The following is a 27,801-nucleotide window of genomic DNA, read 5'->3' as shown; positions in this document are numbered from 1 at the left end:
TTAACCCTGTGGCCAGGACATGGCCATCGCTTTTGGATCCAGTTCCTTGGGGTGGACCAGTGGGGGAGGATCACCTGGATGGGGGGTGGAGGTGTCTTCCGGGAGGGGAAGTGGGACACCGGGCGAGACGCAGTACCCCATTCCCTGTAACACCTTTTCCCCCATCCTACCATGTAGGGTATTTAGAAGCTCTGCCCCTGCCCCCCTTTTCTGACACTAACACTTGCTTAAACCTTGACAAACAATGGACTAACGCCAGAGCCGTTTACCTGACATGTCCTAACAAAAGGGTCAGGCAATTGACAGTAACCACGCACACCTGATGCCCTTTACCTTCCGCACAGGGATAAAATGCGGAGCACAAGAGCACACTACGAGCAATGCCAACCGCACAAGGCAGCAACCATTCGAGGCCAGCAGTTCAAACAAGGAAGAAAGACGGCGAGACTCGAAAGGACGAGAAGGAGGCAAGTGCTCTTGCCCTTTTCAGCCTATGTACCGTCCTTGACCACAGAAGCAAGACAAGCCAACTGTTTCAGCACAGCCGGTGAGTCGGAAAAAGCTGATAGCAAGCCAGGCTGTGGTCAGCTGAAGGTTCCACTCGTCTTGTGAAAAAAGGTCTTGTGTGTGTTTGGCCCCTTTTATTTGTGTTGAAACTACAAGAACCAGAAGGCCCTAGGAGAGGGCGGCGTAAGGTGTCAGAGTGGTCCTACAAGGGTTACGTCAAATCCCGTGTACAATCGAAAAGTCTCTGACCCATTGCAAAGAGAAAGCTAGGGGAAGGGAACCCCTGCTTTCCGATGAGATGAAGCAAATCATGAACTATGTAATTGAAAGGCCATCGTGAACTCAACAGAGGGAGGCCAACACTGAGAGGAGGATCAAACCCGACAGAGGGGGATCCTAAAGCGAAGAGTTATCGCCCAATGTAGATTTGTTGAAGGAACATGTTTATTTTGGCACTTAGGGGTCCTCTAAGGCAAGAGACTTTGGGTTAAAGAGACTTCGCCACAGAAGGCCCTGATATTTGGAACAAACTGTAAACTCGTGCTGGTGAGGCCCCGGTGTGCTGTGCACAGAAGTCCCACCTTGTCCCATGCTAAAAACGATGGGAAGGGAGACCACAGCAATACCATCCTGACTTATCGTTTTTGTGAACACTTCTTACTTTTCTTGTGAACATTATCCCACACTATTTTGGAACTTAGCCGTAAGGATTGGCAATAGGTTTTTCTTAGTATAGGCCCTTTTTATTTGACAAGACACCACTAGAACTGCCTTATTATTTGATGGTCGTAGCTTGCTCCCATCTTAGATTCAGGTGTAGATTGGGTGTTTTCTCTCCCATTTAAACACCCTTGAACTGTGATCGCTTGTGTCTGTCTGTACTGTTGCCACCATGAGTTCCTTACACACTGAAGAAAACTTCCACTGAGATCGTTCCCGCCTAGAATGGCAGGGGAAGACCTCAGAAACAACAAGCACACAGGACATGGAGAAGAAAGGAGGAGTCCACTATTCTATTAGAATGTTGGTCCTTCTGTGCATTACCAAGGCTGATTTAACAGCCTGTGCGTAATAAGACTATAAAAAGTCACTAAGGTAAAACCCCTGCCATCAGCCATTCAAGTAAATTTGCGATTGTAACAAAAATGTTACCAGGTAAGTAAGAAAGGGGATACATTGTATCCCCCCAGCACTCCACATAAAGTGGGTTGTGTGGGCTCACTACATAAAATGTAAAAATACCTTTTTATCCTTTGGGAACAGTAGTTCACCAAAGTACATTAACAGGGAAGCCCATAGGGGCAACCCAGCCTAAGCCCAAATGTTACAGGAAACTAGAATTTCAACCATACACTATGGAGAGAAATACAAAGTTTACCCATAAAAAGAGTAAAAGACGAGGTGAGCAGGGAAAAGATTTCCACTCACCTGGGTACAAGGCTAAATAATCCCCAATTCCAAGTAAAAAGTTCTGGGGTTGACACCGGTCAGGAAGATTTATCACGAATATGAAAACCTTACCTAACAGTGTGTGAAGCATGCATTCCTATTGGGAATACACATTGGCCATCCGTTGCCAGTACATCTGGAATAAATGCTGATGTACTGCAGCCGCGTAATCTTGTACACGCTCTTTACATAAATGGTCTCATTGTTCATTTTTCTAAGTAATACTTGCTCTGTGCTATTAATATGGGGGCATAGTCCAGAGTTTGGCAGCTTATAAAATAGTTTCTTGTTGTCGAATGCCAAATGCAAGCCTGGGTAAAGCAATCAACACATAGAAATGGAGGCATATTCCGATTGCCTTTGCAGATATGCATGTTTGTTTGTTTGTTTTATTTATTTCTATCACGCACCTGACCCTGAGGTATCTGGGCGCATTAGAACACATGTAAAATTTTTAGACATAGACAACATGGTAAAATTACATTGATAATTGTAGCAACCCTTTGGGCAAGAGTACAGTTGGTTACCGATATGGGCATGTGTTCGGAAAAAACAGTTATGCTTGTTGAGGAGATGTAAGGTGAGCTCCTAATCTCTGTTAGTTCTTACTGATTAGCCAGGAAATGGCGTTTCTTCTGAAGTTGTTGGGCAGCTCGGTCGTCTTGATGGAGGGTGGGAGAGTATTCCACAGTTGGGCCACCATGACCGGGAAGCTGCTCCCTCCTGATATTTTTTTTTTTTTTTTAGTTTATATCTCGGGACCACCAGCCCTTACATGTTGGCTGATCTAGTGACCTTAGTAGAGGATTTAATTGTGAATTTTTCTGATGGGTAGGGTGGAGCTGTGTGGTTCAAGGATTTGAAGGTAATACACAGTTTTCAGCTCGATCTTCTCCTTTATGAAGAGCCATTTATGGTGTCTTCTTATAGCAGAGATGTGCTCTCTGCTTGGTATGTTTAACGCAGCTCTTGCAATTTGTTGAGCGCATACTTACTAGCACACTGATAAAGTCTGTTATAGTAGTCCAACTTGGACAATATAAGTGCTCTAGCTAAAATGAGGCAGCTTTCTGTTGACAGCAGTGCTCTACAGGCCCTTATTAGTTTACCTTTATAGGCGGTGGCTGAGGTAGTCATGTTAACTTGTTTGTGTAAATTAGATGTAGAGTCCCGGTACAAACCCAGTGTTTTTACTTCTTTGGCCACTCGGGTGTTATTCCCATCTATATTAAAGGAGGTATAGTTTGGGCTAATCTTTTTGAGGTTGGCTAAGGAACCTACTAGAAGGAGTTCCATTTTATCGTCATTCAGGCAGAGGCCATGTGTGGCCATCCATGCCTGAATGATTAGATACATTTTGTTTAAAAGTTGAGCATCAGATTCGTAGACACCAGGGAGGAGGATCTGGGTGTCATCTGCATATTTCGTGTAGGTGACACCTAGAGACGGTCCAGCACATCGAACAGCGGCTTTGTGAAGATATTATACACAGTGGGGGACACACAGGAACCCTCAGGCAAGTGATGGGTATGGGATCAGCTGCTGCAGGCAGTGAGAATACTCGCATGGTCCTGTTTAGGAATTATTCAATCCAGGTGATTGCCGACTGAGAGAAATGGGCCGCCGTGGCAAGGTGATCACAGGGTACTCTGTGGTCAACCAGGTCGAAAGCATCGGATAAGTCTAGAAGGAGCAGGATTGCAAGTCTTCCATTGTCTTTAAGTTCGTCAATCAGGCTTTTTAAGTCAATCAGGGCCGTTTTGGTCCCATGTTGAGGTCTAAAGCTAGATTGTCTAGTCCCCAAGAGCTGATTGACCTCCAGGTAATCTTGGATTTGCAGTTATGCCACCCCATCCAGGATCCTCAGCAGAAATGGGACAGTGGTGATTGGCCTGTAATTTGTGGGAATAGTGGATCTAAAGATTGTTTTTTAAGTAGAGGAAGTACCCAAGATTCCTTCAGGTTGCTAGGTACAATACCTGTGGAGAGGGATACGTTGATTAATTTAGTTATGAAAGGGGCCAAGTCTCTAGCAGTGTCTTTGATGATCTGTGTCGGACAGCTATCTCCTTGGCATTTAGTCTGTTTCAAGGAGGCAATGATTGATTTTTTTTTTGTACCTCTGGTACTGAAACCTTTGAGAATTTAAAGCCTTGGGCGGGTTGAATAAGGGGCTCCTGAGGAGTGTGAGTCGAGGCTAGGTTGGTTAGGTTTCACCGTTTGTCTGCTATTTTAATTTGCACGGTGGTGATTTTGTTGGTAAGAGCATTCTGTATGTTTGTACATCGGCGTCTGTCTTTTAGGCATGAGTCGGTAGGGAGGTTAGGCGTCTCCATTTCTCTCATGATGATGAAGAGCTCTTTAGTGCTTGAGCTTGCTTGGCTAATTCTGTTATTATAGGTATTGTTGTTTTTTACAAATGATCTCCTATTTGTATTTGGCAGAGACGATGGCCAAGTTGGGTTTGTTCTGTGGTTGGGGTATGTTTCCATAGGGTTTCTAGTTTTCTTTTTTCGGCTCTTAAGGTTTTTAACTCTGGGGTGAACGAGGAGTTCAAGTGGGCTCTGAGTTTGCCTTTACGCATTTTGAGGGGGGCGACGAATTGTGAGCGTCCACTAGTAAATTAGTCAGTAGTGTCCTGAAGAGAGTGAAAGGTAGGGATCACAAGTGGCATGATCGTATCTGCAGTAATGCAGCGTTTTTTTCTAGTTGGGCACAGCGGTGCTGTAGGGCTAGATTTGTTAGGTGAACTATGAATGGCAAACTCAAAAGGGAGAAGGTGGTGATCGGACCATGGTTGTGGTATGTTGTCGTTAACTGTGATGTTACAGTTTATTTCTGCTACCCAATCGAGGGTCCTTCCTTTCTCATTGGTAGGCTGGGTAATTTATTCCGTGAATCCATGTTAGGTAGGGGTGTTGGCTAATGATAATGCTTGGAGGTCATTAGGGTTGTTAAAACCTAGGTTCAAATCGCCTAGTATTAGTATTTGCAAGGAAGTTTTAATATTGTCGGATAGTAGAGTCCTCATGTCTTCCTCAAATGAGCCTATGAGCCCTGGAGTTCTATAAATTAGATTAATTGTGATCGTACTTGTATGCAATATCGGCAGTTTGGCTGATAGCAGTTCGCAGGAGGAGAGCGACGGTGAGGTGGCTAGTCTCATGTCAAGGGTTAGTTTTAGAGATAATAGCAATACCCCCTCCTCTGGAGTAGAGTCTGACCACTCTAATGATGGAATAATTGTCTGGTACTGCGATAAGTGACGAGCCAGCGGCTGCATGTAGCCAAGATTCTGTTACAGATAAGAAGTCCAGATTTTCAGCTAGTATTATGTCAGTGGCATGAGCTATCATAGATCTAGCGTTTATTAGTGCTCCTGTGAGCGTTGGTTTGGAGTCGCTGGATATAGTGGGACTAGGTTTAGACTTTTTTTAGATTTTTCTATTGGTTTATGGGGGATTTTATTTGCAGTTGGGTTTCCAATCGGGGAATTTTTCTTGGTAGTTGGAATAGGTTTATTGTAGTGGTCTTTGAATGAAGGCTGGGTGTAAGTAGGTAGTCTGGAGCGGTGTCTATAGTTTCTGTCATTGATATGGCACGGGAGATTAGTAGGTGTGGCTGAGGTGCACTTATTGGTGGGTAGACCTGACTTGGTCTTGATAGGGCATATGGTGTCGAGACATAACTTGGGTAGGAATGTGGTAGGCCTGATTGAGGCATTAAGTATGTCGCGGTTTAGTGATGGTAGAAAGGGAGAGGCTTTGATCGCACAAGCATGGACTTTAGTTATGATCGTATTTAAATAAAGGTAGTAGCCACACATATGGTGTGGCGGTGGAGTATGCCGGTAGGCAGCTACGGTGAGGCCTAACACTAACAGTAGTGGAATTGAAGTGTACATATTGTGCACTGTTTGGCTTTCGTAGTATCTATATTAGCAAGTGTGGGTGTAGATACAATGTGGAAGAGGACGTCGTGGTTAAGACTGTCATAGTTGGAGAGCAATGGTGGGTAAGGTAAGCTAGGGGCGGTTTGGCAAACGGTATAATTTGGCACAAGCAGTTCATGTAGACAGAGGTATAACATTGCACAAATAGAAGATATGCAGTTGTCATTTAGCAGGTAAAGTCCATTAGGTATTGCGATGGTGAGCGTAATCTATTTGTCAGTGATCCGGTTAAGTAGCAAGAAAGCAGAATTAATCGCGTGTTACAAATGTAGTGCTACTGAGTATTGTAAAGCCTGGCACATTAGCTAGATTTCTATAGCTTTGTTGTGCTCATGCAGCCTTTCGAGGCTTAAACTACTTCTTTTGCGTAGCACTTTTGTAAAAAGATTTTTTGTGTGTGGTTGAATTATCAACGTGGTTACTGCTTGCCAAGCTAGACTTTTTAGGCGGATACTGGTTTTGTTACTGAAAAATGCAATTATGCAGAATCAGTGTATTACTGTAGATGGGTTTGGAGAAAATATAGTCTATTGCGAAGTGTACAAACTAGGAAATTGCTGCTCCACTATTGGCTCTCTCGCTGTGACCAAATGATGTGATCTTGGCCAGATCACGTTACTTTTATATTGACACTCTTGCTATCCTTTGCGCCAAATTGTCCCGTAAATGATGTTTCGACTTTAGGCCACAGCTTCTTCATTGGGAGTGAAACTGCAACATGTTGAAGATTTATTCAAATGTCTGCTTTCAGACATTTTCCTGCACTGAAGTGTGTATACATTTTCTGATACATTGAATGAATAGCAACCTTAAACTTTGACCCATGTAAAACGAGTCTTTTGCTCTAACCAAGGGTGAAACCCCTGCTCCTCCGGATAGGCCAGTCCCTTTGCACTGTAACATTTTACCCCTTCATCCTACAGACATCATTCCATGTTGGCTTACCTCTCTTCCTGTAGACCACACTGACGTCATTATTGGGGCATTTGAGAGGGCACTTGTCTTAGGATGATGCAGGCTGGATGCACATTGGAATAGGGGGTTGGTCGTACCGCAACATATGGTGGTGATTGCCAGCTGGGCAGTGAGCAGAATACTTCTCCCATCACGGGAGATCCTGGTCTGTCCGTCACTTAAATATAGGATGCCTTCATTGTGCCTTTTCTGGTGAATCCTTTTAAGATCTGTCGATTTGGCCTGCCAGGTACAATGTTACATATGTTGTAATACTATTTAACAAAATTCACTGTTGGGTCATCATAGTAATCATGTATTTTATGTCTCATTGCATTAATCAAGATTGCCAGTGGATAGCATTTCCTTTTTAAGTTCATACGTTTAACAATTGGGGATGGAGTGTGAGGAGATGGTTTGTGAGCCAGAATTTGAGAGGCATCGGAAGTAAATGGGCTATATACACACACACCATGCTGAAATATGTATTTTAAACATTGCAAGCAAAAGGTAAGATAACATCCTAATTTGTGTAGATTCAAAACCACAACCGTCCCCCTATGCTCTCAAGCTGATTGTTCGTTTTGACATTTTGCAACAACAGTTAATTCGGTGTCTGCCCGGCTCAGTCTTCTTTGACTGCCTCTGTACTCTTACTTTTCTGGGTAGGGTGTTGGGGAGATTTATAATTATTATGCTTCATCCACACTCCTAGTGAGAACCCCAGCACTTTCTGCAGGGTTTCTGGACCTTTTCCTTTAATCCTGAATGAGTGGAGGTTTATTTCCACTCATTCATTCTTATGACCTCTGTCTTTTGGAACTCTGGTCTGTGTTTTACTGTCTTATTGAGTCTACATTCCTCCATATCTCTTAAGGCATATGTTTTATTATTGAAACACACAGCTCCTTATGGTCAGTGTTGCTTGGGACCTTTAGGGTCCTCCTTTGAGATTCTGTGTTCATATCCTAGAGTAACTACAGTTCTAGTATCTCTCCTAAAACATTATAGTGTGAGAGAATGGCTTACACCACCTTATGTTGAGTGCCAAGGGGATACTTGGTTCCCCCTTCACTCTGCTGCTGTGACTTTTATCGCAGTGGACGTGTTCTTCCAGCTATTGTGTGATTTCTCTACTGCAGGCTATGTCCATAGCTCCGGTAATGCACAGTAGGGTCACCCAAGTACTAACTTTCTCCTTTCTTTTTTGCCATTACTAGCATGGTTGTTCTTTGTTGGGGGAGGTGTTTTGCCTTTGGCAGGAAGCCTTGGGTGTCCCTGCCTAGGCTCCAGTGTGTCTGGGTAGGCAGGAAGTGGGGGAGTAGTTTTTCACTTCCCTGCCCTTTGTCTGCCTGAGTGCTTAAATGGAACCAGCTCCCAGTGGGGGGAGGGGGGTCTGGCTGTCCTGAATGGACAGCCACCCGCCCCTTCCTGTAAGATGCTGAGAGAGATTGCAGAGGAGTGTGTGCTGGAACTGTATAAAAGGTGAGGCTTCTGAGGCGAAAGGCAAGTTGACCACTGGAAACTGAAGTAATCGCAGAAGACAACCAGAGACGCCTGCAAACCCTTTGCAACAGATTGAAGCGACCACTGCTGTCCTGACCCCGTTTTTTGTGCGACAGAGGAACTCTGAAGAGGACGACTCCTACCCTTTGACTGGTGGGCACAACCAGTGCCAAGACTAACTTTAATCTGAGCCATCTCCCGAGGTGCTGTGCATCTCCAAAGCTGGGGAACACCAATACCAGGAGACCTCCGACCCAATTGAAGTACATCGTTGTGGAAAGGCAGAATCCGTCTTAAGTCTTTGCTGAGCTCCAGGTGTACCTCCAGAGACACAATCTGACCCATCCAAGTCCTGCCTCAACAGACTGCAGGACTTCAGGAACCAAAGACGATTGTCTGGGAAAATTGCATCCTTTGTTGATGCTGCAGAAAAAGCGCCAAAACCGTGTGACCAGAGAAGTTGATGAAAGCTGTGCAAGAGGTCCTTCCTCGAGGCTGCTTCTGAGAGATCCCGTCCATTGTCCTGCCTTTCGTCATCAGATCAAGGAATCTGGAGTCGGGGTCCAGTGCTTCCACATCGAGAAGAATCTTTTCTTCAAATCTAAGTTACTGTGGGTGGAAAAAGGTTGTTATGGAGAATTCTCAGAAATGTGCTAATTCCCTTCTACCTTAGAGACCCCCAGCTCTTTTGCTGAACTTTAGGACTTTTCATTTCTAACCTGGAGAGAGGGAAACCTTTTCCCCACACACTCTCATGTATTTTTTCTGTGTTTGGCCTATGTGTTTCTTTTGACTTTGGAGTCTGACAAACTCCATAGGCATCCTCTTTGCATTGTGACAGCAAGCACCTTCAGTGTTGTGGCACAGGGAAGTCTCTTAGATTTCCCAAAGGGTTAAATACCTTCTCTTGATGAAACTGTTTCCAAGAGCAGTGAAGTGAAATTGACTTTACTTACATTTTGTAACTTTCTAGACCAAACACACACAATCTTACCATAGGGTGCTGGAGGGGTTACTTAGTATCCCATTTGTCTAGTTTCTCATGTAACATTTTTATGTTACCCTTTCTACAATTAATGGCTGGTGGCAAAGGTTTACTTTTTACTACCATTGTGTTTTTTTACCGCGGGCTGCATTCGCAGCAGCAGTAAGGCACCGATGGGTGCCCATTTTGTCCAAATGGCTGAGTTCTTCTTTTTACGCCATTTCTTATCAGAAAGGTCCTTCTTGAGATTTACTCTGCGCGCCAAACCAGGTTTGGTCCCTTTGTTAGTTTTGTCTTTGGCAGGATTCATGAGTGAAGCCCGCCTCTGGCTCCAGTATGTCTGGCAAGGGCAGTAAGGGAGGGAGGTGCCCGAGACTCCCTGTGCTTAATCCCCTTGGTTACAGGAATGCACATAAAGGTGATTAGCCGGCTGGCTGTCCGGGAAGGACGGCCACCCTGCGGGGTGACTGACAGCTAGGCTGGAATGAATGGGAGGAACCTGCATAAAAGGCAAGGCTTTTTGGCTTGGAAGGCAGAGTTGACCACTGGACGAAGGAATCCAAAGAAGAACTTGGAAGAGACGCCTTCTGTAACTCCTGGACCGTTGGTTTGCCCGGTGAAGCCCTGCTGCTGTGCTGAAGCTCCGAATTCGTTCAGACTAGAGAAGCCCTGCGAATAATGTCTTCTCACCCTTGAGTTGGTGGAACCAATCGTCTCCAAAGTGAACTCGTTTGGACATCGTCTCGGAGCTGGCTGTAATTCTGCTGCTGGAACTGAAGTGCCAGGGAGAGGAACACCAAATCGAGTGGATCGCTTTTAAGCCGGACCCGAGCACCAGGAAGATCCTCTGGACTTCCCTGAAGCAGGACTGACCCAAGCCTGAGGCACCTCAGTAGAGTGCTGTACCCCAGATGCGAGGAAAGTCTGAAGTGGTGTCCGAGAACCGTAGTGTTGCTATTTGCTGTCAGATGCGAGGAGCTGAAACCGCAAAGTACAGCTGAATTGAAGTTTGCCCATTGCTGCTGCTGACCTTCCCACTACTGTGCAGGAGTCCCCATGCGTCCTCCCTCTTATCCTCACGACTGAGGCCCAGGAACACCAGGATTTTCAGAGCTGTACAGGAACAGAAGCCAGCTGGAACCATTTCTTCTAACCAAAGGTACTGTAAAGTTAAAAGGACTTCCCTCTTGTTGTGTAGCCTTAAATGCTCTCAGTTGAGACCTGTCTTGGTTGTCCATGCAGATTTGCTTACAGCTTTGCCCCTCACAAGCCTCCCAGCTTGTGGCCCTTCAAGTGAATCTCATTTCTACAAATCTTTTCTTAAAACATTGTGCAAGAGCAGAGGAGGGAGAAGTGGATATGGAGACTGGGAAGGCTGAACAGGAGGAGGGCTATGGTGGGAGGAAGCTTCAGTGCACCGGATGGGTAAGCTAGGGAACTAGAGGAGGGCCTAAGAAACACATGGCGGGGTCGCTACAGAGGGTAATGGGGGAATTGGATTTGGTGGAAGTGTGGCGGGAGAAACATGGGGAGGAAAGAGGCTTCTCCTACCATTCGACTGTGCACGGTTCGTACTCGCGTCTAGATTATTTGATAACGGGAAGGGGAGTACTGTCACTGCTTTCGAGAGACGATATACCTCGGGCCTATCGGATCACTCTCCTTTGGTGACAACATTGTGCGGGTCCAGTGAGGAGCCTCTGCGGCGGTTATGGCAGATGCAGAGGGAGGTGTTACGGGATGGGGTGTTTGCAGCGGAGCTCGGAGAGGGAATTAAGTCGTACTTTGAGCTGAATGCGGGTACGGTGGAGACTAGGGGAGTGCTGTGGGAGGCCTTCAAGGTGACTATAAGAGAGAAGTGTTTGGCCATGGGAGTGGGGATGCGAAAACAGCTTCTAGAGACGTTGCAGAGGGCGGAGGCCTGGGTTGCGGAACTGGACAGAGAGGCGGCAGGTGGAGTAGAGGTGGGAGAGGCCTTGGCGCGGGTGCTGGAGCTTAATGAGAGAACCCTGTCGGAGCTTTCACACTTTGATAATAACAGACGAGATGATCGACTTCATGGAGAGGGGGATAAGGCGGGTAGACTCCTTGCTTGGTTAATCAGTAGGGAAACCCCGACTCATCACCCAGCTTCGATCTAATACGGGGGAGCTAGTTGGGACTCAGAAAGAGATCAATGAAGCCTTTGTAACATATTATAAGGGGCTATACGCGACTGAGAGGGGGTATGTGGACGAGGAGGTGGAGGATCTCATGGAGGTGCTGTGGCTGCCGAGACTGGGGGGAAGACCGCCGGGAAGAACTAGAGACCCGATAGAAGAGGACATCCGTTGGGCGATTCGCACTATGAGGAGGGGCACGGCGCTGGGTAGTGACAGATTCCCGGTGGAGTTTTATGCAGAATTTGCTGACCACCTAGTTCCGCAGCTTCGGAGGGTCTATGAGGAGTCATTCCACGGGGGTGCCTCCCAGAATCACTGAGGGAGGCGGTTATAAAAGTCATCTTAAAAGAGGGGAAAGATCTGAGGTACTGCGCGGCGTATCGGCCCATCTCGCTATTGAACGTAGATGGGAAAATCCTGGGGAAGATTCTGGCCACTAGGTTGACGGCAGTTACGCCGAATCTGATACAACCTGACCAATGTAGGTTTATAGGGGGCAGGAGCACGTCGGGTAACCTATCCCGGTTGCATCATGTGATGTATCAGGTAAAGTTACAAAGGCGGGACATGGCAATAGCGTCATTTGACGCTATGAAGGCGTTTGATTCCTTGGAATGGAAGTGGTTGTTTCGGGTGCTGTGGGAATTTGGCTTTGGGGAGAATATTTGTAGGTGGTTTGCTTTGCTGTACACTAAACCGCTAGCGATGGTGAGAACTAACCAGTGGGTGTCGGGGTCGTGGGAGTTGGGAAGGGGGACAAGGCAGGGGTGTGCGGCGTCTCAACTTTTGTTAGCGTTAGCCTTGGAACCTCTGGCGGCGTTCTTGCGGCAGGAAATGGTCGAGGCAGGAATCGAGGCGGGAGGGCAGAAACACATAGTGTCCCTTTATGCGGATGACTTGTTGTTATATGTAGGGGACCCTAAAACATATCTTCCAGACCTCTTGGAAATACTACGGAACTTTAGATATGTCAGGGTTCCGTATAAACGTGGAGAAGTCGGTTCTGTTTCCGTTGGGGGGGCTACGGGAATGTCCGTTAGAGGAACTGCCGGACTTGGGGATACGGTGGGAGGAGTCGTCATTTCGGTACTTGTGGGTACAGGTGTTTCATGAGGTGGTGGACACGTTCGTGCATAATACAGGGAGAGCTTTGTCTAAAATAGGTGACTCCATCCAGTTCTGGAAGGTTCTGCCCCTGTCATTGATGGGGAAGGTGGCGTTATGTAAAATGGTGATCCTCCCACGCTTGCTCTATTTTTTTCACGAATATACCATATGTGGCAAAGAAAGTGTTCTTTAAAATGCTGGATGTCAAGATTAGGGAATTGTTGTGGGGCACAGGAAGGAGAAGGGTCCCCTTACAAACGCTGCAACGAACTAGAGAGAGAGGAGGGTTGGGTCTCCCGAATTATGTAAAGTATTTTGTGGCGGCACAGTTACAGTCAGTATTGGTGTGGGATCAACCGGGGGCAGAGCTTCTTGAGGTGTTGGTGGGACTCTTGCAGCTGGACCGTAGGGCGGTAGAACTCCTGTGGCATCCGTTGGGAGCTACCGGGACATCAGTGGTTTTCGAGGTGGTAAGGGAGACATGGAGGAAGTATGTAGGAGTCAAGGGGGTGAGGGGCCGATATGAAGGCAATCTCCTGTGGGGGGCTGACCAGCAGCTCTGTCAGGCGAAGGGAGGGTGGGGGATACGGAGGTTAAGGGAGAAAGGATGTGAGAAGGTGGGGGACCTTTTTGAGGGTGGGAAGCTTCTTCCTTGTAAGGAGTGGTGTTCTGGCACATGGTGTGGGAATGTGAGGTTATAGTAGAATACTGGGAGGAGATCCTCATGGGAGTGAATGAGGTACTGGGACCACCCTGGAGCGATGTCCGGAGACCTGTTTGTGGGGGAAACTTCCGGGGGTAAAGCGGAATAAGTTACGGAACAGAATGGACCGTTTTTTGCTTATATTGGCTAAGCGCCGAATGGCAATAGCGTGGAAATCGCCCCAGGGTCCAATGGTCAATTTATGGCAGAAGGATGTACGGAGGTGGGGGCTAGCGGAATTAACAGTGCTGCAGAACTGGGAGACTGGTGAAGACCGAGAGGTGGTGACGGTCCACTGGTCCCAATTGTTAAATGATCTGGCGAAGGACAATGACCTGCGCCCACTGTGAAGAGGCAGGGGCAGGAGGGGGAAGATGAGAGGGATATGGGGGAGAAGGGAGCCCGGAGGTGTGAGCGGAAGGTGGACTGGCTTGCTTCTCAACAAACAATTGACACTGAAGTCTGCTGTGGTTGACCACTGGAACAAGAGGAAGTAGATGAGCTACTAGGAAGCGGTGATTGGGGAGGAGAGGTGGGGAAGCGGTTGGAGGGCTGTTTAATGAGGTTCATGTATGTGGAGGGCTCGATATTGGAAGGGTAGGGAGGGCGGGGGGAAGTTTTGGAACTGTTATGTTGAAATGCCAATAAAGAGTGTTTAAAAATAAGAAACATTGTGCAAGACTTTCACTTGCCTGCAAAGAAGATCTTCATTTTCCCCTACACTTTGCTCAACTAACATTGGCTGTCTTGGCTCCCTGAGAGACTCTCCTTACCTTTGACCCTGTGTCTTTACCTTTCCCCCAGGAAAGGGTTACATTTAATTGACACTGGAAGGTTCTAAAAGTACTTGCCTGTTTATTAATGATTTGTTAATTTTTGTTTTATTCCCCAATCTAACCTTTGCACCAAACTCAGTATTGCTCTAAATGTCCCAGTGATAAATCAATGTCCACAGTGTCCTAGCTATTTAAGTCACCTCAGGGTGTAGGAAGTGTCTTTGTGCCATCCCCAATGGGTATCCTCTGATTTAGAGAAACTAAGAGTGTGTTTTGAAGTATATTATCATTGTTACATGCATTGCTCCCGTCTGAAGAAGGCTTATATTACTGACTGTTAAATAAATTAATAATTGTTTAATTAAGAAACCTTGAGTGTAAGTGTTTATTAGAATAACTGTCACTGGCAAGCTCTTTGTTACAACCCTACTGCTCACATTGAGATGAGCCTGGCTGCTCAGCCACACTACCAACCTGTGCAGTACAGACTTATACCAACGTTTGGGTTCCTATTGCCAGGAGACCAGGGTTGCTGCAGTCTTCCAAAGGATACAGCACACAATCTTGCCTAACAAATGTATTGCCTACCTTGATCCAGAAAGTCATTCCAGAGTGTGGGAGTGCACATAGAGGTGTCCAGGGTACTCCTGCATTGTCCATAAAGCTTTCGGGGCCTGGGTCCAAAATGCCTTCAGCTATCCCTCCACAAATACCTCCCCTCTCAAGCTCTTCGCTCCTCTACCTCTAACTCCCCCGGGGTCAGTCATTTTTCAAAGAAACAAGCTGGGGGTAGATCTGTCTTCGGCTGGGGCCTCCCTCTGGAACAGTCTCCATGCCACTCTAAAACTTGAGAACCATCTCCGGTTCCGGAAGCACCTCAAGAACTTCCTCTTTGCTTCTGCCTTTGCTCCCCCTCTGCCCCTGGGCCCAGGTTCCTGCTCAACCGGCCACCCTCCTGGCCACCCCTTGCACTGGGGACTGTATCTGTACCCATTCTGTACCCATACAGTCCCCCCACCCCATTTTCTTATTTTTCTTCACTTATTCAGATTTACCCAGTCTGCTGAAGCAAACGCAGCACTTGCCAATAAAGAGTGTTTAAAAATAAGAAACATTGTGCAAGACTTTCACTTGCCTGCAAAGAAGATCTTCATTTTCCCCTACACTTTGCTCAACTAACATTGGCTGTCTTGGCTCCCTGAGAGACTCTCCTTACCTTTGACCCTGTGTCTTTACCTTTCCCCCAGGAAAGGGTTACATTTAATTGACACTGGAAGGTTCTAAAAGTACTTGCCTGTTTATTAATGATTTGTTAATTTTTGTTTTATTCCCCAATCTAACCTTTGCACCAAACTCAGTATTGCTCTAAATGTCCCAGTGATAAATCAATGTCCACAGTGTCCTAGCTATTTAAGTCACCTCAGGGTGTAGGAAGTGTCTTTGTGCCATCCCCAATGGGTATCCTCTGATTTAGAGAAACTAAGAGTGTGTTTTGAAGTATATTATCATTGTTACATGCATTGCTCCCGTCTGAAGAAGGCTTATATTACTGACTGTTAAATAAATTAATAATTGTTTAATTAAGAAACCTTGAGTGTAAGTGTTTATTAGAATAACTGTCACTGGCAAGCTCTTTGTTACAACCCTACTGCTCACATTGAGATGAGCCTGGCTGCTCAGCCACACTACCAACCTGTGCAGTACAGACTTATACCAACGTTTGGGTTCCTATTGCCAGGAGACCAGGGTTGCTGCAGTCTTCCAAAGGATACAGCACACAATCTTGCCTAACAAATGTATTGCCTACCTTGATCCAGAAAGTCATTCCAGAGTGTGGGAGTGCACATAGAGGTGTCCAGGGTACTCCTGCATTGTCCATAAAGCTTTCGGGGCCTGGGTCCAAAATGCCTTCAGCTATCCCTCCACAAATACCTCCCCTCTCAAGCTCTTCGCTCCTCTACCTCTAACTCCCCCGGGGTCAGTCATTTTTCAAAGAAACAAGCTGGGGGTAGATCTGTCTTCGGCTGGGGCCTCCCTCTGGAACAGTCTCCATGCCACTCTAAAACTTGAGAACCATCTCCGGTTCCGGAAGCACCTCAAGAACTTCCTCTTTGCTTCTGCCTTTGCTCCCCCTCTGCCCCTGGGCCCAGGTTCCTGCTCAACCGGCCACCCTCCTGGCCACCCCTTGCACTGGGGACTGTATCTGTACCCATTCTGTACCCATACAGTCCCCCCACCCCATTTTCTTATTTTTCTTCACTTATTCAGATTTACCCAGTCTGCTGAAGCAAACGCAGCACTTGCCACTTGCTGGCTGCACTACCACTGTTTATTGCCTCTTATCTATTTATTTTTATTTATTATAATTTATCTGTTCTCCTCTGCTCCGCACTTTCCACTCCCCCCCCCCCCCACCACCTACATGCACTTGCACCCTTTCCCTTGCACGTTCTCAATGTCACTGGGCCTAGTAAGATCGTTGTGTTCTCCCCTATTCCCCTCCCTTGCCTTGTTGCACTCTGAAACACTTGTGTATGATCGCGATACAAATAAAATATTATACCGACTCAAGCTGCTGCTGGCGTCCCTTTAGTGAGTTCTTAGCAGGGTCTCCAACGATGGTTTAATCTTACTGCATGTTAAAGACTAGTGACTCTAAAGTATCCATAGGAACCTTTTTGTATTCTGCTGCTTGTCAGGACTTTGAGCCCTCTCCGAACTGCCTTTAGCTAGGGTTACGTTTTGGACCTGAAAATACTTGCTGTGCAAAGAAACGGCCTGTAGAAACTTAAGCCTGGCTAGTATAACACTAACCAACTATTATCCTTCCCAAAAGTCACTATCTTCTATGTGTATGCAGAGTAAATGTCTTTACTATATTTCTGCTAAGATTTGCGGGTGCGCGTTATTACCTATAATACAATTGAACAATTTTACTGTCAAAAGTTCTAACTAATGTAACCGCAAGCATCTACAAACAAATCGGTGGCCTTTGAAATGTATTCTAAAGTATTACCAAGTGTTTTGGTTTATTGTATTTAAAGGTGATTTGTGTGTAAATCTAATCTATTATAGAAGGTAATATAAATGTGTGTGTCTTTGATACGCATTACTGACTAGGTATAGTGTACTTACCAACTTACGTCTTCCTCCTTATGATAGGCCTGACTGATCTACCACTCTACCAAGGTTCCATGAAGTAGTATGATATGGCATTTATAACGCGCCTATACACAAGTGTTTCAAGGCGTCACGAGGCAAGGGAGGGGGAACAAAAAGGGACGACGGACAACGATCTTACTAGGCCAGGTGTCATTCAGATCGCGCAAGTGCATGGGGAGGGGGAAAGGGGAAACGTGTGAGGGGGAAGGGAAAGGGGAAAGTGCAGTACATGGGATAGTAGAATAAATAAGATAAATAAAAACATCCAGTTGGTGGCAACTGCAAGGTAATTGCAGACATAAGTGCTGGTAAGGGGACTGTAGGGAGACAGAAAACCGTCCCCAGATGCAGGGGTTGCCAGTGAAGGTGTGCAACTGGCGGTGCCTGCGCCTGAGATCAGACAGGGTGGCCAGGTAACTAGTGCAGTTTCAGCCAGGAGTTCAGCAGGGGAGAGAGTGGAGAGAAAGCAGAAGCTAAGAGGAAGGTTTTGAAGTGCTTCCGGAACCGGAGATGGTTCTCCTCAAGTTTCAGGGATGGCGGAGGAAGGCTATTCCAGAGGGAGGTCCCTGCCGAAGAGAGAGATCTACCACCAACTTGTTGCTTAGAAAAGCGACTGACCCTGAGGGAGTTGGAGGCGGATGAGCGAAGAGCTCGAGAAGGAAGATATTTGGGAAGGTATTTCGGCCCCAGCCCCCAGAAGGTCTTGTGGACAATGCAGAGGGTTTTGAATTTAATCCTCGCAGCCACTGGGAGCCAGTGCAGAGATTTCAGTCCTGGAGAGATACGATCCCTGGGCTTGAGGCCAAGGACAAGTCTCGCAGTCCTGTTCTGGATATGTTGCAGAGGGCGGAAAGTAGAGGCAGGCAGATTTAGATAGAGGCTGTTACAATAGTCCAGCCTAGAGAGAATCAGGGCTCTGGAGACGGTGAGCTTCTGGGGGAAGGAGAGGAAAGGAAGAATACCTCTGAGGAGGTGCAGCAGGTAGTGTGACTTCTTAGAGACGTCAGAGATGTGAGCCGAGAAGGATAGTGTGGAGTCGAAGATGACCCCCCAGGTTTTTAGCCTTGCAGGTGGGAGCTGGAAGAGGGCCAAGAGAGGCTGGCCAGAGAGCTACAGGAAATGAGGGAGTAGGTGTGCAGATGAGGAGAATCTCAATCTTATTGGCATTAAGGCAGAGGTCATTGGCGGAACACCACTCCTGGATAGCAGACAGTCAGTCAGAGATGAGGGAAGGAAAGGAGGCGGCCAAGGGTAACCTGAAAATGAGCTGGGTATCATCCCCATAGCACTGAAAGTTGGGGCAGAGAGCGGCGATGCAGTGGGCAAGGAGTGCCAGGTACTGGTTGAACAGCCAGGGGGAGAGAGGTTAGATCCCTGGGGGACACCACAGGTAGAGAAAAAGATATCGGAGAGGAAGGACCGAAGTTGGACCTGGGAGGGTCAGTCGGAGAGGAAAGAAGTCCGCCACGCCAGAGCCTGAACAGTGATACCCAGGTTATCATGGAGACGGTTGAGCAGGATGGCATGGTTGACTGTGTCAAAGGCAGAAGAGAGATCAAGCAAGATGAGGACGCAAGGGGTATTGGAGTCAAAGTTGGAGAGCAGGTCTTCACGGTTGTTCAGGAGAACAGTTTCCGTGCTTCTGGCAGCTCTGAAGCCAGACTGATGGTCATGAAGACGACCAACAGATTCGGTGTGAAGATTTAGCTGGGAGATGGCCAGTTTCGCCAGGAGCTTGCCCGGGAAGGGAGTGACGGAGATTGGGCGATAGTTAGCCAAGCAGGAGGGGTCGGCAGAGGGTTTCTTAAGAAGAGGTTGCACAAGGGAGTGCTGGAGTGCTTCAGGGGGGATGGGAAGACTCCAGTGGCAAAGGAGTGACTGCAGAAATCAGCCAGGGCAGGAGCCAAGGAGTCGATGTGGTCCTTTATAGTTTTGGAGGAACCGGGGTGAACCTGTTTCGACGAGACTTTCATAGATTGGACTTGTCTATGGAAACCTTGTCTGCAGAGAAAAGGGGAAAGGCAGGCAAGGAAGGAAGGAAGGAGGGAGTGGGGGAGGGGTTGGCTGAAGATGGGCCAGAGGATGAGCACGGAATAAAGGGAGGGAGGCGATAGGAGGAGAGTGAGGACAGGATGTCCTGACTTTAAATGAAGTGAGAAGCCAGTGCTGTGCAGAGGGCCTGGGAAGGGACAGGAGAGGTAGAGACTGCAGCAGGATTGGCCAGTTCCTTGCAGATTTTGAAAAGTTCAGTCGAGTTGTTAGATGCCGCAGAGATGCGGGCTTAGTTATGAGCTCTCTTCTTGCTGAGGACGGAGAGTCGGTATTGCCTTTGCAGCAGGCGGCAGGCCAGTTTGCCAGAGGATGAGCATAAAGCACGCCATTTCCTCTCGGCCACCCTGCACTTGCGTTTTAGGGTGACGAAGTCTGAGTCATACCAGAAGTTACACTTGGCTTTGGGCTTCAGGCGGATTCTCATGACTAGGGCAAGGATATCAAGAGTATCAGATATAGAAGAGTGGAGCGTGGAGAGGGCTGTGTCAGCGTGAGAGTCAGTCAAAGGGGGAGGAGGGGGTGAGAAGGTGGTGGCGAAAGCCTCAACTGACACGCGCTTTATGAGTCGGATGACCGAGAAGGTGGATGGCAGTGATGGGGGTGGCTTGGGCTGAGGGGTAGGGAGGATGAGGTGCGAGGATAGGAGAAAGTGAACACTCCAGGAGAGAGGAGTGGAGGGAGGAACAGAGAGGGGAAGGTCTGAGGAAATCAGAATATCGAGTGTGTCCTGCAGAATGAGTCAGTCCAGAGGGGAGAATGGTGAGGGAGTGTGAGAGAGAGTCACAGAGGTCGCGAAAGAGTCCAGAGGGGGGGACAGGAGGCATCCAGGTGGATGTTGAAGTCTCAAAGAAGGAGGAGGTGAGGCCAGGAGTGAGGAGGAGAGGTCCGCCCACTCGGAGGAAGGAAGAAATCTGACCAAGTGGCCGATGGATGGTAGCCACAGTAAGGGAATGGCTAGGGGAGAGAGAACCTGCATACAAGGCATTCAAAAGAAGAGTAGGTCTGCGTAAGAGTGACAGAGGCAGGAATCCACTCAGGGAAGATGAGGGCTACACCCCCACCATAGCGGTTGGGCCTGGGCCGGAGAGGATCTTGTAGCCGTCGGGTAGGAGCGTGTCAAAGCTGGTGACAGAGCTGGCCGTGAACCATGTCTCAGTGAGACCGAGGACATTGAGGTCAAGTTGTCAAGAAGGCGGCAGATATCAGAGGAATGTTTGACAGCAGAGCGAGAGTTAAGAGTGGCAATGTGGAGAAGGTTGCCATCCTTGAAGGACTTCCGGGGAGGGGTACAGATCAGAGGTACGCCCTCCGGAGGTGTAGAAGGAGCCTGAGAGGGGGCAGTGAGGGGAGGGGGAAGGCAAGGTAGCCAAGGAAAGGGGAGGGGCGACAGCCAGGTAGGAAAGGAAGTTGATGAGGTGCAGGAAGCGTCTATCAAAGAGGTGAAGGTTTGCCTGAGGGCCTTGGATCAAGACGGTCCCATTAGAGTAAACATTAATGATGACCTTAGAGGAATGGAAGGAGGCCAGGAGGGCGCCCCAACGGGTGCCACCATTAATGGGAGAAGAGGAGAAGGGAGAGAGTACAGACCATATGAAGGGTCCATAAGTCTGGTGAAGGCACGACAAAGAGGATATCAATGAGAGTTTCCTTGGAGGAGGCACTGGTGTAGGTGTCGGCGATAGGGAGGCCTGGGTTGGAGACCAGGATGTCCTTTTTAAACTTCTTCCTAACAGATTTAGTGAGGGGAGCAGGATAGTCAATAGAGAAGCAGTTAGAGAAGGTGGAGAGACAGAGAGCACCATAGAGTAGTTGAGAGAGGAGGGGGGTGGAAGGAGAGGGGGAGACACTGGCTAGAGTAGGCAGACAAGATGGCGAGTGGCAGTCAAGTTGCGCAATAGGACAGACTCTCGGGGTTAAAGAGCTCACAACTGCTCAGCTTTAGAACCGGTGAGAAGCCACCTAAGTTTGAGAATCCTGTAGGGGAGAAAAAGGCCTAATTTTCACAGTGCAAAATTTTAAATACTGATACAGTGCGTATTACAGCACCACGGGGGACAGCACAGCCGTGTTTAGGAGTCTGAAGGTGGGATAGGCAGGGAGGCTAGTGGGAATAACCTGTGGAGACTGACTGGCAACTGGCGTCCCCTGCGGACACCTGCAGACACAACAGGAGCCGCAACCGTGGTAGCCGCCCTTTGCCTTGGGGGCCCTAAGCCGTGGGGCTGCTGGGCAGGTGCTGCCCTGGTAGCGCCTGTAAAGAGAAGATGGGGGGGGGGGGGCGAGGGAGGGGGCCCCCTTGAAGACCACGGATGGGGAGAGGGTGCAGGGGAGAACACAACGAGGGAACAAAGGAATACAAGCAACACTTTTTTAAATGCACACGGCCCATGGAGGCGCATAATACCTTCTGCTGGAGCCTGCAGTCACCCGCTCAGCCCTGGAAGGAAGTGGCGAGCGTGGTGAACTTCTAGGCTACCTAGCTTGGCCTGGGAACGGGAAACAGCCAATCGGGGTGAGCTGGGCGGCAGGAGGGAGGGTGCACCTGAAGACCACAGATGGGGAGAGGGGGCACAACAAGGGAACCAAGGAATACAAGCAAAACCTTTTAAAATGCACACAGCCCACAGAGGGGCACAATAACATCTGCTGGAGCCTGCAGTCACCCGCTCAGCCCTAGATGGAAGTGACATAGTACAAACTGATACTAAGAGTTGGGGGATCTACAAACCATTGGCATCGTTTTGTGAAGTCCTACCTTCCAGAGGACTTTGGGAGAATTCCCTTAACACAAGGTACTATAAGTCTGCTGTCTGCACGCTCTTCAACCTCCCTGCATCCGCGCACACATTTGTGCCCACTTTCATGTGGGATGGCTGACTATGCGCAATCCCTCTTTCAATTCCTCTTTCTTGACCTCCTATCATTTGACTGGCTAAACCTCCTACCTGGCCAACTGTCTCCAGCTAATCACCAGCTTGATGTACGCTGAGATCTCCCGTTCTCTTTAAACTCTGTTACCTGCCATCCCTGCACCACCTCAAGCTTTCGCTCCTTAACCCTCCTTACTCTCTGCGTTCCCTTCTCCCTGACATCAAGTTCATGCCCTCTTTATCTCGATTTGTAGATTTCGGTTTCAGTGACTGACCTCCAGCCCTGTAAACTCACTGTGGTGTCAAAGTGATCATTGATGAATGAGGGTTTATCTCTGAGGACCTGGACGTTCCAGAGTGATCCCCCAGAAGCCTTGTTTCTGTCTCTTTTTATTTTGGTAGTCCAACAAATGCGCACAGTAATTGAAATAATGATCATTCACTACTTCAAGCTACAGAGGGCAGGAGGTAGCAGCTTTCCTGTCCAGGCAGCTAAATCGTGGAACACCCTACCTATTGCCTTAAGAACAGAACCCTCCTATCATCTATTCAGGAGAAATACAAAAAGGTGGCTCCTCTCACAAGAGATTTAGATACTCTCTACCTTATGTCTGCTCACTAGCTAAACCCAGTGTATCTCTATAAAATGTGTGTGTATATAGATATGCATTGTTTGCACACATAAGAAATGCCGAACTGCAAATTTGTAACTTTGCTCTTGTAAATATGTAACTGTTATTGTATAGCCTGTAACTCTTAGTACTTAAAGAAATGTGCCCTGATGCCTGCGGGCTTGGAGTGCTATACACATAAACAAAATACAAAAATACTGTTAGTCATGGGCAGTATCTTATGATCTGTTAGGGATGATTGTACGCAGTACCCTGTGGGAGACTGCACCAGCCTTGTCCTCTTGGCAATAGTTAATCCAACCTTTGGTATAAGCATGTACTACACGAGTTGGTAGAGTGACTGAGCAGTCAATGTGAGCTGCAGGGTTGTAACATAGAGATTCACAGTGACAGGTATTCAAATAAACACCCTCAATGTTTCTTGATTAAACAATTATTTATTAATTTAACAGTCAGTTGAATAAGTCTTCTTTAGAAGGGAGCAAATGTATGTAAAACAAGAATGTACTTCAAAATACACACTCCCAGTTTCTTTAAATCAGTAGATACCCATTTGGGATGGGGCACACACTAGCTACACCCTGGGATGACTTAAATAACTAGGACAATGTGGACATTCACTGGCACATTTGGAGTAATACTGCGGTTATTGTCCAAAAGGAAAAGATGAGGGAATAAAACAATTGTTAACAAATATTCCTAAGCAGGTAAGTACTTTTGAACCCCCAATACAAAGTAAATTAACACTTTCCCAGCTACACAAGTTCTATAATGTGTGACTTTTGTTGAGGGATAGTGAAAGCACAAAGTCAGAGGTTAGAAGAGTCTTTCAGGGAGCCAGGCCAGCCAATGTTAATTGAGCAAAAGTCTAGGTGAGCTAAAGCACTTCTTGTAGGTAAGTTAAAAAGTCTTGCACAATGTTTTAGACATCTTTGTAGAAAATGAAATCACTGTTGGGCCACAAGCTGGGAGGCTCGTGAGGAGCAAAGCTGCATGCAACTCTGCCAAAGGGCAACCAAGTAAAGTGTTAATTGAGAGCTAGCAAGGCAGTACCTTAGGTCTGAAGAAATTGGTTCCAGCTGGCTTCTGTTCCAGTTGTAGAATGGCAGATCTGTTGTTCCTGGGACTCAGCGGTGGGGACAAGAGGGAGGACGTCTGGGGACTACTGCACTACGGTTTGAAGGTTGGCGGTAGTAATAGGCAAACTTCAGATCAGTGGCACTTTGCGGTTTCAGCTTCTCGCGAATAGTACCACTGCGGTTCTCGGATACCTTGTGGACTTTCCTCGCATCTGAGCTCTAGCACTCGGTTGAGGTGGCTCAGGCTTGGTCAGTCCTGCTAAATGGGAGTCCGGAGGATCTTCCTGGAGCTCGGGTCCGACTTAAAGACAAGACACTCGATTCTGGCGTTCCTCTCCCTGGCAATCTGTTCCTGCAGCATCAGCGGAAATACAGCCAGCTCTGATGGGATGTCCAGATGAGTTTGCCTTGTGGTCGATTGGTCCCACCAGCCCAAGGAGAGAAGTTGTCCTTCGCAGGGCTTCTCTATTCGAGGTGAATTTGGAGCTTCAGCACTGCAGCAGGGCTTCACCGGGCAAACCAACGGTCCAGGAGTTGCAGCAGGCATCTCGGTTCTTCTTCGGATTCCTTCGTCCAGTGGTCGACTCTGCCCTCCAAGGAAAAGACCTTGCTTTTTTATTCACGTTTCTCCCTTCATTTGCAGCCTAGCTGTCTCTCACACATTAGGGTGGCTCTCCTCCAAGGACAGCCAGCCAGCCAATCTCCTTTGGGTGCATTCCTGTAACCAAGGGGATTAAGCACAGGGCGTTTTGGGCACCTCCCTCACTTCCTGCCAGACACGCTGGAGCCAGAGGCGGGCTTTAGCAGTTAGACCCGCCAAAGACCAAACGAACAAAGGGGCCAAACCTGGTTTCGTGCGCAGAGTAAATCTCAAGAAGGACCTTTCCAACAAGAAACGACGAAAAAAGAAGACCGGGCCATTTTGACAGAATGGGCACCGATGGGTGTTTTACTGCAGCTGCAATTGCAGCCTGCTGTAGAAACGCACAATCCTAGGAAAAGGTAAACCGCTACCACCAGCCATTAATTGTAGAAAGGGTAACATAAAAATGTTACATGAGAAACTAGACAAAGGGGATACTAAGTAACCCCTCCAGCAACCTATTGTAAGATAGTAGAAAAGTTACAAATGTAAGTAAAGTCAATTTCACTTCACTGCTCGCGGAAACAGTAGTTTATCCAAGAGAAGGTATTTAAACCTTTGGGAAATCTGAAAGACTTCCCTGTGCCACTGCACTGAAGGTGCTGTGTGACACAATGTAAAACGATGATGCTTATGGAGTTTGTCAGACTCCAAAACCCAAAGAAACAGTGTTCAAATTAAAGAAAAATACATGAGGGAGTGGGGAAAAAGGTCTCGCTCTCTCCAGGATAAACATTAAAAGTCCTAAAGTCCAGCAAAAGAGCTGGGGGTCTCTAAGGTAGAAGGGAATTTACACATTTCTGAGAATTCTCCCTAACAAGATCTGTTTGGGAATTGTTTCATGTGGTATTTTTGGTGCACCAAACTCCATTCTGAGCAAGTGATAGTTGTGGTTAAGAAAGTTAGCAAACTGAAAATTGTGTTGTGTGAATAAAGAGCACATAGTGCAAGTTTAAAAATAAACTTTTATTGTTGTTGGTTGAGATTATATTTTTTGAAAGCTGTCAGCTTTGTTTCCTGCCAGAGTAAGATGTTTCAGTGCTTAGCTTATTTCCAGTGACTTAATAACTTAATACAGTTCAGAATGGCCCCTCCATTTGTGTGGCTGGGAAATGCTTTGCCTGTGTATGTGCTTTTTTTATTGAAAGGATTTGATGCAACCTTCGGAGTGTATGTTTGATGAAATGTCTTGTTTCATTGGCAGAGTTTCTTCTGGGATTCCTGAACCAGCTCACAGAGATCAACCCGTGGAGACAACAGAAGCTCAAGTCGTATCAGGTGGCAAAACAAGGAAGAAAAAGAAGTGTCAGCAAACACCTTTAGAAAAATCTCCAAAGAAATGAAACATTGGGGGATTTACTGCTATATTCGCAGGTTTTGCTCACCACCAGAGAGCGGAGTATCCGATGTACTGACTGAATCCACATATGCGGGGAACAGACTTCAGAGTTCAAAACAGTATATCAAAACATAGTCTGACAGACCCTCTGCCATAAGGTTTTTACTATTTCTTGGAGGGGTGTTTGGTCCAAAGATGAGATCACTCTGTGGTACAGCATTGATGCTCCTGTTTAATGAGTGCCTTACTCAAGAGACAAACAAATGGTTTACTCACTGAACATGTTTGCACAGGAGAAGATGTGTTTTAAGTTATTGCTCTTGATGATTGCATCAATCTCATTTCTTGGATTTCAGATAGTTGGGTGTTTATTAAAAAAAAAAAACGAAATGAGCGAACATTATGCATCTAGAGGTTTCAGTGATAAGCGGGCACCCTTGTCCGTTTCTGTTTTTTAGAGTAGGCTGGTAAACTTTCCTCTGTACCACTAAGTTACTCCGTGGCTGATTCACTTTGCCTAATTGTAGGTTGCTGGGCTGTGATTCTGAGGAGATGCCCTAATTGGGATGTGACTCAGTTATGTCCTCAGTCCAGTAGTAAACTCAGGAAAGCAAGTATATAGATGCCCTATATCAATGCATCTTAATGAAGTGGTCCAACTATAGCTTTCAAGGAGCTGCAGTGTGCCTGCAATCGAAAACATTACAGAGGACACGTGCCTGCCTTTGATGAAAGCGATTGGTTGAAGTTCAAGATGTCAGACATATCTTTCTGTATTCTGTTCCGATAAACACCTTTTTATTGATCACCTGTGTGCAGTGTTTGTATGAAAGTTGGAGCAAAGCCATTGGGGCTGGTAACCGCTAAAGACGCTGCAACATGAAGTTACCTTTGTAAAGCATCGTACAGACATTGCCGTCCTTACCAGATTGGGATTGTATTGGCCATGTTGTCGTGGTGTCTTAAAAACATGCTAACATGCACTAAAACTGTCCGACTCAATGGCCCTTTGAACCAAAAGAAAACTCTTCTTAATACTTGTCTCAACTGAGCTTTTACGGTGGTAAAACCAACCTGATGGCCACGTTTAAGACTACATAGGAACTTGGTGTTTGTTAGTTCTTTACGAAAGGTTTACTTTGGGATGTTTTATTTACGATATACTAACATACATGGTTGTAGGCCACAGTAAAGGGCTTGGTATTGTGAGAAACCTGAGGGTATTCTCCCAAGAAGACCTCTGGAAACCCTTATTCAGGTGGCCAGTTGAGGGCTGGAGCTCTCAGATCCCAAACCTGGGGATGGACGAGCGAGGGAGGATCACCTGGGTATTGGAGCCCAGGGAAATGCCCCAAATGAGACATGGTACTACATCGTGGAAGACAGAGAGGACGAAGTCCCTGAGCTTTTATTTGGGTATTCTACATCTACCTTGTTTACATCCAAAGAAGCTCCCATAATAAAACCCAACCACCCCTACACCTCTGTTAAACCAACTAGGAGCACAGATCCCATTAGACTTGAAAACCAGAATCCCCAAATACTTCCAACCCTTCTTCTAGTTCCTCTGATTGTTATTTCCCACACTCCCAGTCTGCTCAAACAAAACACTACCGTTTCCACAATCCCCCCCTGTTCATTTTATGATCATTCCAGTAATTCCCGGTTACTTCACAAACCCTACCAAACATACCCTTCCGAAATTACCTATCGGCCAAGCATGAAAGCCAAAATCCCATACAACACCTCTTCCTCTCTATACCCCGTAGGATAATCAAACACTCTTACTCCACACCTTTGCGACACAAACACCTTTTGTACAACACGAGAGACAACAGACTAATTCTCGAAATGTTTACCTGACATGTCCCAACCTAAGTGTCAGGCAATTGAACAAAATCACACACACCCAACAACCCTTTC

General features: G+C 47.0%; 1 protein-coding gene across 2 annotated transcripts in view; it reads left to right on the top strand.

Moving 5' to 3' along the window:
- NSUN5 (NOP2/Sun RNA methyltransferase 5) overlaps positions 1-26,684 on the top strand; it is an 89,742-nt gene extending 63,058 nt beyond the window's left edge. For both annotated transcript variants that reach the window (XM_069614778.1, XM_069614779.1), the window contains exon 10: positions 25,744-26,684. In XM_069614778.1, the coding sequence (XP_069470879.1) occupies positions 25,744-25,882 (139 nt within the window). In that variant the 3' untranslated portion in view covers positions 25,883-26,684. The remainder of the gene's footprint in view (positions 1-25,743) is intronic.
- Positions 26,685-27,801: the final 1,117 nt, after the last annotated feature.

The sequence above is a fragment of the Ambystoma mexicanum genome, chromosome 9, assembly GCF_040938575.1.
Source record: "Ambystoma mexicanum isolate Mex_15411 chromosome 9, UKY_AmexF1_1, whole genome shotgun sequence".
NCBI lineage: Eukaryota > Metazoa > Chordata > Amphibia > Caudata > Ambystomatidae > Ambystoma > Ambystoma mexicanum.
This window is presented reverse-complemented; position numbering and strand designations above follow the sequence as displayed.